Source organism: Nicotiana tomentosiformis, chromosome 2 (genome assembly GCF_000390325.3).
Source record: "Nicotiana tomentosiformis chromosome 2, ASM39032v3, whole genome shotgun sequence".
NCBI classification, from domain to species: Eukaryota; Viridiplantae; Streptophyta; class Magnoliopsida; order Solanales; family Solanaceae; genus Nicotiana; species Nicotiana tomentosiformis.
The window spans coordinates 82,866,614-82,876,419 of record NC_090813.1 but is presented as its reverse complement, the minus strand read 5'-3'; the positions used below and the strand labels follow the sequence as shown (position 1 = coordinate 82,876,419).

The following is a 9,806-nucleotide window of genomic DNA, read 5'->3' as shown; positions in this document are numbered from 1 at the left end:
TTAACTGGGTGTAATTATATTTATTAATTGTTGAGCGATATTAAATGGTGATTTTGTTGTCTTACTGTGCATATCATCGGTTGTTTTATGTTGCCCTTATTATTATTTGTTTCCTATTATTTTATATATTATATCGCACAGGTTATTAGACTAGTGAGTGTCTTGACTGCACTTCGTCTCTACTCCATTGAGGTTAGTCTTGATACTTAGTGGGTACCGACCGTGGTGTACTCATACTACACTTCTGCATATTTTTGTGCAGAGCCAGGTATTGAAGATATCGGACTTGAGCAGAGTTAAAGCGCGATCATAAGGATGCTTGTGGTGGGATTTTGGGTCGTGACATCTTAATTCTTTTTCCTTAAGTTTTGCTCGTATGTTGTAATGTTGAGAAAATAGAATATTTAGCATTTCTGTAGGATCTTTGTTATCTCCATTTATATTTTCCACATTGTAATATCTTGATTTATATATGAATTGTGTGTTTCTGTTTGGTGTCGTTTGATTTATTAAAAGCAATGCTTAATAATTATGGTATCGATGTGATGAAAAATCCAAAAATTAGTCTGATGCGCTTGTTGTAGTATCTGAAGTTTTTACTAATTTATTTTATGCTTTTGCTATGACTTGTTTCAAGTTGAAAATTATGGTTTGCCCGCATTGATGAACATCCTAATTCATTTGTTTGGAGAAATGGTGTTGAAGAAATGAAAGGTATACATTACTACCTTAAAAAGGATATAGTTTGTTCCTAAAAGAGTTGCAATGTAAGATACCTTTATTTTATTTCTTTTGTTTACACGTCAAAATGAAATAATCAGTTTATGTTCCACATTTGACTAATGCTACCACGCTCCAAGTTTAGATTGCATTGAAGTAACCTAATGTTCAAAGAAAAGTACAGGGTAACAAAATTAGCCTTCTGATAATTTCTTTCTATCTCTAAGATTTAGTTCTTCATTGTTTTGACTTTTTGCCTATGACTTCTTATTTTGGGGCTGTCGTAAATTTAGCTTATCATAATTTAGTTACTAATCTGATAATGCTCTTATGAAAAGAAAAATTCATGATGATTTAACTAGGTAAAAGTATCCCAGTGAATAATGTTGGCTTTATTTTCTTCTGGATTTTCTAAGAGAAGGCATATTATTTGCTTGAACTCATATTCTAGGTATCTACAAAGATGTGTGTTGTTTTAATGATTGTAGTCAGACATATATATTCCTAATGTTAAGCTATATTTTTACTCCTACAATAGCTAATACATCTTCTGCAGATGGCACAATAGTTGACTCTGTCAAAGGAAATGATAACTGGTCACTACTCCGTATTCGAATTTTGAGTTATAATATTTTTCATGTATTGATTATAATGATTTGCATATTAAGTACAACATCAATATATCAAAATCAACCACATGATCCAGAGACGTCAGTTATTACAAAAAGAGGTTTGTCTTAGTCTAATCTTTTGGCAATGCTAGCGATAGGTCTCACCACGTCCTATTCATACGTACTACTTAATTTAATTTTCTCGAAGTGCTTTTGTTCCAAAACTATATATACAAATATGCATGTTTGCTTCTTTTCACATTGATTATGAAATGTGGATGATTCGATGAGGGGCACAACAAAATAAGAAGGGCAAGCGAGAAAAAGTGAGAGCATGAAAGACTAAGATAGACAAAAAGGATCCTTTTTTCTTCGATTTGTCATTCCAAATTCATGGAGATGTCATTAACTTTATAGATCACCTTATTCTACCAATATCTACTTAGTTAAAATTGATAGATATCCAGTGGATTGGCCACATGATTTAGACCTCATCAGTTTAGAAATCCGTATCCCTCTTGTTTGAGGCAAATGTGGAATTTGAAAATGCCTTTGCATAGCCTTACATCTTGCATTCTTGTTATATAAATGAACTTTTGTTGTTGAATGATTGTTACAGACATTTGCTCTTATTCAAAAAAAAAACTTAGGAACATGTGATAATACTACATGTGATTTTTTGTTGCCAGCAGGACTTGTGTGATATTCTTTCCGGTCATTAAGCAATTATATTTTTTACACTTTTTGTGATGCTATTCATTTACCAGCCTGATGAAATTCGGTTTTGCTCAGTAGTCGGTATCTACCTTGTTGTTTCCTTCATCCTTAGTTTTTCCTATTTTATATATGTGCTACTTATGTTGTTTTCAAAATATAGCGTAAAACTGGTTAGTCAATTCCTTCTTAGGCATAATGTTTAACTACATACTAAAGTAACAAAGTCATGCCTACACCAAATGTGCTTGATGATCTATAAGTGTTTTCATGAAAAATTGATTCGTAAAGTTATGTTAATGGCTAATTTATTTCACTGTTATAGTTTATTTTACATAGTAGTTTTTCATCTTGTTGACAGCAATTGTAGCTGCTGCTGTCTTTCAGATCCATATCATTTGCGGCTGAAAAGCCATATTACTTTAGCATTATGGCTTCTATAGTAACTCTGTAATTTTCTATTTCTCCTCTGGGTGGAAGCTCATCCTAGTAGATATTATTATTGTACCTCTATTTACAATAGCATAACTTTATTTACGTTGGGCAGAAGCTCATCCTTACAGATATTGTCACTGTACCTCTATTTGCAACACCATAGCTTTGTTCACGTTGGGCCCAAGCAAAGCCCGGTCTATCCCTACTAGTAATCTTTATGACTATAAATATATACACTCTATTATATGAGATATTTTTTGAATTGAATAGTATTTGTGACTCATGGGACCATCTCTTTCAGACATTATTTTCTTTCTAAGTTATTTAAAAAAGTCATATTTTTTTATATTTAAAAATAATATAATTCCAAATATTATATGTTCCTCTTAAAGATATGATTTTATATTCATAAAATAATTATAATAAAATCTCAAGTTCCAATAGTTCTTTTTTTCCCTTTAAACACCATGCATAGTCAAATATGGGAGAAATTCAAAAATAGCTAGATTTATAAGTGGTAATTGAAAAATAGCCACAGTTTCAAAAGTAATCGAAATGTAGCCACTTTTCATGTAACGATAAATCTGAACGAAAACACTGTTCAAAATTCGAAAAATATTCCAGCATAATATACTGGAATTTCAGTATAATATATCGGTCCAGCATAATATGCTGGAAGTTCATACACAAGTGCTCAAATCTCCAGTATATTGTGTTGGAACTTTCCGCGTGTTGGAGTTCCAGCATAATATGCTGCAAGTTCATACACATGTGCACCAATCTCCAGTATATTATGTTGTACCGGTCCGTATTACAGCAAAATAGTGGCTATGACTTTATAAACGCTGGCTATTTTTGAATTACCAGTCTGAAAACTGACTAGCCCCTGCTATTTTACTCAAATATGTTCGCATTAGTGGATCTTGGACCAAACCCAAGTTAAGCCCAAATTCGAACAGTCCCTTTAAAACAAACCAAATTAAGCCCAAATGCGAACATGCCCTTTCTTCCTCGCTGAACAACGCAAATTCTAGTAAAGGTAGATTATATTACTGTGTTTGCTTCTACAATTTTCTTGCAGAACCCCACTTTTCACATTGCATAGGTCAGTGTCTTCTTGCTCTTCCAAATTTTATGTATTTCGATTTTCTGATCCAATTATCTTGTGGGGTTTTGCCTTTTTACTGCATTCAATTTTCTGAGTATAGTTCAATCTCGTTTATGCTTTATGTTTGTTGATGTACTACTATAGTTTGTAGTTTTTATTGGGTAATTGCATCCAAGGATCTTCAGAAACGTTTTTATATGCTGTTTGTTGGTGTATTTTGCTTTTGCATATCTTTGGTTTTGTGCTATTGGTATGATGGCATTTTTTTTTTAATTGAATTTCCTAGTTGCAATTTTTTGATTGCTAAAAGATGTAATTTTGATGCCTGTTAAGGGAAATGCTACATATCTAAACTCTGAATTCGAAGTGTCTGTGAATTATGATTAGTTTAAAAGATTCTTCTTTTATTTGAGTTCTTTTATTGTATATTTGTATTGTTATTGGATCAGATACCACCGTCCCTTATGAGTAGTGAAGTATAAAGAAATTTAGTTGATTGAAAGAAAGCATGGGTTAAAAAGAATAAAGATGCAGAGTGAAAAGGGCCTAACTAGTTGAAATGCAGAGGAAAAGTTCCACCTTTATGGTGTGTGTGTGTGTGTGTATATATATATATATATATATATATATATATATATATATATATTCATCTGTATTAATAGCTAAGAACCGCAGATAATTTCAGTACTTTTGTCGGGAGCTCAGAACATAAGTGAATGATCTGAGTAAATTCTGCCAATTTGTGAATGGGGATACTTTTCTTACGTATTTGGACATTTGGTTTTCTCTGTTTATTTTCGGTTATGTGATGCTAGTCCTATGATGGAATCATTGTTCCTTGTGATTTTTACAAGTTAATATATGTTCTTATTTGCTTCCCATGATATAATAGCTTAAATTTTGATGGTATAATTTGCTTTCAAGGATTAAGAAGTAAATTTTCTGAAAATTCTAACCACAAGATTTCCTGAGTTATGCAGTGGGTTTGGTTTCTAGTTATTAACTAAGTATTATAGTAAATTCTTCTTGTTTTCAAGTTGTGTGCTTTTGATAAACAGTGCACTTGACAGTTTGCTTCTAGCATAAAACCTCAAGAAATCATTGTTCTTTTGGTCTTGTAGCACTTAATGGCATATCTAGCCGGTGCTGTTAAAATCAATCAGTTCATCTTCTAAAGAGGATCTGAAGCAAGGGGTTATCCTTCGAACAAAGATACCCAAAGTGATCCACTGATCCTAATGCGGTAGATTGTTTGAATCTCAAGTTTGAGAAGTTGGATTAATATCTTGTAAGATTGTCGCTAAAATTATTTATTTTAGTTGCACTTTGATTATTATAGTAATAAATTCATGTATGTTTGGTAATTTTTATTTTATGTGACTTGTGCGCTTCATTTCTCACTTTTCGCTTCAACCCCCATGGATGATATCGCTTTTTGCAGTTTTTGCTTTTAAAAACATTGTTTCTAGCAACCCCCTCATTAAGCTGGGCCGGAATTGTGACTAATCTCATTTCAGAAAAGGAACAACTACAAGAATATTGTGTGTGATAACCAACTAAAAAGCTAAGTTAGAGTGTCCATGCTCTGATACTACTACATGAGATATACTAGGAATAACTCATTAGATTACAACATGATAAGATTTTATGTGACTCAGTAACCATCAACTGCTTCAAGTCTTGTAAGATATATAATAAAACCAGTTCTGGTAGAGTTTGATAGCTTGAGAAACAATCAGCAACTTCGTGGTGAAATCTACATTAGTGTCATAAAAAACTGTCTTTTCTGCTGTTGTGATAACTTACCAAAAGCAATTTGAAATTTGTTATCTGATTATATCTTCTTTGAAAAGTTTATCCGTGACTGATGCGTGAGTGATGGTTATTGATGAAAATAACAGTAGCCCTGAATCATTGGTACTCAATATATATAGGCAATCGTTTTAAAATCTATATTCACCATTTTTTAGGAACTTAGGGAAGGATCCACAAGATGGATATAATATCACAGCTACAGGAGCAAGTAAATACCATTGCAGCTCTTGCTTTCAACACCTTTGGTACCCTTCAGAGGGATGCCCCTCCTGTTCGTCTGTCACCTAATTATCCGGAACCTCCTCCTGCTAATCCTACAGAGGATGCAACCAATGTTGCAGAGCAGCCAAAGCAAATGAGTGCTGCTTTTGTTAAGGCTGCCAAGCAGGTACACTTACCTTCACATTTTCTTTCTATAACACCCTCGTATGCTTATAGATCAAGGTTATCAACTAAGATGAGCAAGCCACATTTATATGGATCTTCTGCATGTACTTTGAAAATATCCAGGATTCCTAGAATATTGAATTTTTTTTCTGGTCAAATAATGTCTTTTCGTCTTCCTTTGACTAGTCTATGTATTTTTTAGTACATCAAATCCTTATAATATCTTATTTGTGGACCTTTATGCATATCATGGGGATATTTATGTTTCATGGCTCATCCAATCTGTTGTGTACATGCTGTTCTATACCAGATAACATCAAGTCTTTGTTTGTTGAGTCTTGAGACCAGTGTGGTTGAGTTCAAAGACCTAAGTCTGTTGTCCTTTATTTTAACAACACATATAATAATGTTATTAACATCACAAACTACTCAAATTAAAACCTGACTTATTCACATAATGGTGGGCAAATTCCAACTTCTAGTTGAACAGAATCTCATTACTCTAGGGACTTTAACTTGAGAACTTGCTCTCAGCCTCAGGAGTTAAACCATAACATCTAGGCTAAGTCTCATCGGGTAATGCTTGGTTCTTCAAAACCAGAAAATTGAATTCTAGCTTGTGGCCCTTTAGCTGTCTTCAGTGAAATATATGGACACACTTTTCATTATTTCTAAGGTTTTCAAGTTCACAATTATATTTCCCTTGTTTTCATCTTGTCCTCACAATCAGAGGTTGTCTGATCTAGCATCCCACCAAACTTAAGATGCACAGATGGCACTTGAGAGTAGCCTTGAAGATTGCATGGCTCTTAATTTCGACCTATTGCAATGTGCTCTTAAATTGTAGCTTTGCTACAATGTTGTCGTATTCTTGAAAACATTTTTCTTCTGTTCTTTTACTGGACAGTTTGATGCATTGGTTGCTGCTCTTCCTTTATCAGATGGGGCTGAAGAAGCCCAATTAAAAAGAATTGCAGAACTCCAGGTATAAGCTTCTCATAAATAATGTTTTGACATATGACATTTGAGCAAGATGATGCTCCGTCTTACTCTAATTCCAATGCCATATACTTACTGAAACAAAACCTATATGTAGTTAAATTAAAAAATGAAAAGGATAAATGAAGATTAATCTGTTATTACGTTTTTGGGCTAACTGTTTTGTCTGCATTGTACCCAATAACTCTTACTCTCTGTATGTGATGTAGGCTGAGAACGATGCAGTTGGCCAAGAACTTCAAAAGCAACTGGAAGCTGCAGGTAAGGATTTATTCCTAGTGTATCTGACATAATTTTGGTTTTGGGAGGCATTTTTACACAATACATGGCTATGCACATGCAGACCGAGATGGTTGTGAACTGATTGAGCATAACTTCCATCTAATCAGTCTTCCACAGCACCTATATCCTTTACTTAACTGCAGAATTTGTGGTGGAAGAAAGCATTCATGTATTTGTTTTCCTTCTGAGAGAGTGGTCAAAGTTGTTCTAGTTAGGCTAAGGTCCAAATGTTTATGTATCTTAAAATATTATTATTTTTTGTTTATTCTGAGACTCAGTTTGATTTTGTTGATTTAGAAAAGGAGCTAAAGCAGGTTCAGGAGTTGTTTAACCAAGCAACGGATAACTGCCTGAACCTTAAGAAGCCAGAATGAATTAAGCTGCTAGTACATATTTCAGTTTTGATGGAACTAATCAGACAGTATTTGCTTAAGGAGGCCCTCTTCCTGGAATATGCCTTGGAGGAACAACAAATCGTCTGCGTCGGGCTTTTATGGGTGCATTCACTAACTGGTCATATATATACTGGTGTGTTCTGGCATTTCCGTTTGAAGTTCTTGATTGCTGCAGAAAAGAATTCAGTATTCCATGTGTACCTGCTGCAAATCTTTGTTTATTCTGAATGGAAAGACAGGAATGACGTGTTTTAAAACCAAATTCAGCAGTCACTTGTCTCCTCACAACTCACATGCGAATCCGGAACCAAAATGTGGTATTTTTTGACTCAAACGTCCGAAATGCGTGGAAAAAAAAGATGGTGAAGAGAGTAAACTTCAACTTGAAGAGAGTATAGCGCTGTTTATTAAAGCGCTATACATATTTTGTGGGCCCACCAATAATTCTTCTGGGCTTAACTGACATAACAATAATTCAAATGGGTATAACGCCCTTATTTAATTGTACCCCCGGACTGGTTTTTGCCCTATTTAAGTAGGTTAAGAATTTTCTAAAAATCCATTCACAAATATTCGAAGTCTTCTGAAATATTTTTTCGTTAAGTTGTTGTGCATTTTGTCATAATGTCTGAAGAGCGAAAAGTAAGGGTTTCATTATATTGGGGGGGGGGGGGGGTGAGGTTATGGTGGTGAACAACTCAGTAACCTATAGTTTATCTCCACCGTGTCATGTTAAGTTGCCACTTACAATGGAGTACGATACATTGGTATCGTTATGTAAAAAAATGAGTGAGCAAACATTCGGTGAACCTTAAAGTAACCGGGAGATATCTGTATTATGTCACTATGCAAGGGGTTGCTTGTTATGCTGAGTTTAACATCGAGGACGATGAAACTTTGAGAGATTTTTTGAGGACTCCGGATAAATATCGGAAATTTCTTATGATAAAAATGTTGGAAATGTACGTCAAGGTTGAAGACGTTCGCAATAATGAGGTTGCGCAAAGCAGGGATATCCTCAGTCATCGGGTGGTTATTTTGGAGCAGTTTTAGCCGAACAGGTTCCGGCTGAAAGAGTTTGGCCTGATCTAAATTTATCTCCACGGGCGAATGAGGATTGAGGAAATAATTTCTCTCCTACTTTACATGATCCACAAGACGAGTGGTAAACTTTAATTTTTCTTTGTGTTACAATCTTTATTTTTGCTGTATTGAATTTGTATTAACACTCATATATTTTACAGGGGGTATTGGCCAGATATGAATTTTATAAGTTATGAACCAACGCCCAGTTAGAATATGCGTAGTTCTGGTGTGTTGGATCATGGTGGTCAATCCTGGAGTATCACCAACAGGATAATGTTCATCATGGGATGTCAACACATTACGATTTGTAAGTGAAGTGATATAGCTATATGTAAATATTTATCAATTTGAGTAACTCATTATTTTGTTGGTTGTGCAGTGAAAACGAGTAACTTGAACGTCTTGTCCTTACTCAATTGCCCGAAGACGATATATTTAATCGGGATCTGGCAGATGCACAGAGTCAGGAAGAGAACAGTGATTATGACAACAATGCCGATGAGTCCGAAGATGACACACCCTTCCTTGATGAGGGTGATGATGAGGAGGAAGAGAATGTTGGAACTGATTTGACGAGGGAGCATGGTCCACCCCCCGTTAGACCAAGAGTGTACGAGTCTCACGTGCCATTTCATTCCAGGGAGATTCCCTACCTTGATCATTTGTCAAGTATGCCGGATGTGGATGCCCTCACAAGGGATACTGACGAAATTCGGACAGTAATGTGGGATGAGTCTAGACCAACGTTGCTGTAAAAGGGTATGTTTTTTCCTGATAAAGCGCGCCTAAGCAGGGCGGTGAGAATGTACAACGTAAAATAGTGTCGTGAGATGACGGTATGGGAGTCAACTCCGGATGTATACAAGGTTGTTTGCCGTAGATGATTTACAACCTTCCTGATAAAGCGCGCCTAAGTAGGACGGTGAGAATGTACAGCGTAAAAGAGTGTCGTGAGATGAGGTATGGGAGTCAACTCCGGATGTATACAAGGTTGTTTGCCGTAGATGATTTACGGGTTGTAATTGAATGCTGCGTGCGAAGAAAAAATCAAATATGTGGGTTGTGGGTAAATATATTGGCACCCACAATTGTGAAATGGACACATTCAATGGGAATCGCTTCAACTTGGATGTTGACTTCCATAAGGTACAAGATCAAAGAGTGTATTACATCCGTCCTCCTGGAATATGGGTGCACCATTATCAAAAGAAAGGCATTTCTCGGGCGCAAACGTGCGTTTGAAATTGTTTATGG

General features: G+C 35.2%; 1 protein-coding gene across 4 annotated transcripts; it reads left to right on the top strand.

Moving 5' to 3' along the window:
• Window positions 1-3,447: 3,447 nt before the first annotated feature.
• On the top strand, window positions 3,448-7,728 carry LOC104121190 (mediator of RNA polymerase II transcription subunit 21). 4 transcript variants are annotated; one of them, XM_009633117.4, is made up of 6 exons: window positions 3,448-3,585; window positions 4,710-4,876; window positions 5,559-5,791; window positions 6,698-6,775; window positions 6,999-7,050; window positions 7,369-7,728. In XM_009633117.4, the coding sequence occupies exons 3-6, from the start codon at window positions 5,582-5,584 to the stop codon at window positions 7,443-7,445; spliced, it is 417 nt and encodes a 138-aa protein (XP_009631412.1). In that variant the 5' UTR covers window positions 3,448-3,585; window positions 4,710-4,876; window positions 5,559-5,581; the 3' UTR covers window positions 7,446-7,728. The 4 variants fall into 4 exon arrangements, with proteins under 4 accessions (XP_009631412.1, XP_070051763.1, XP_070051761.1 ...); XM_070195662.1 differs by lacking the exon at window positions 4,710-4,876 and having other exon boundaries at window positions 3,466-3,585; XM_070195660.1 differs by lacking the exon at window positions 4,710-4,876 and having other exon boundaries at window positions 3,466-3,585; window positions 7,133-7,728.
• The last annotated feature ends 2,078 nt before the right edge of the window (window positions 7,729-9,806 follow it).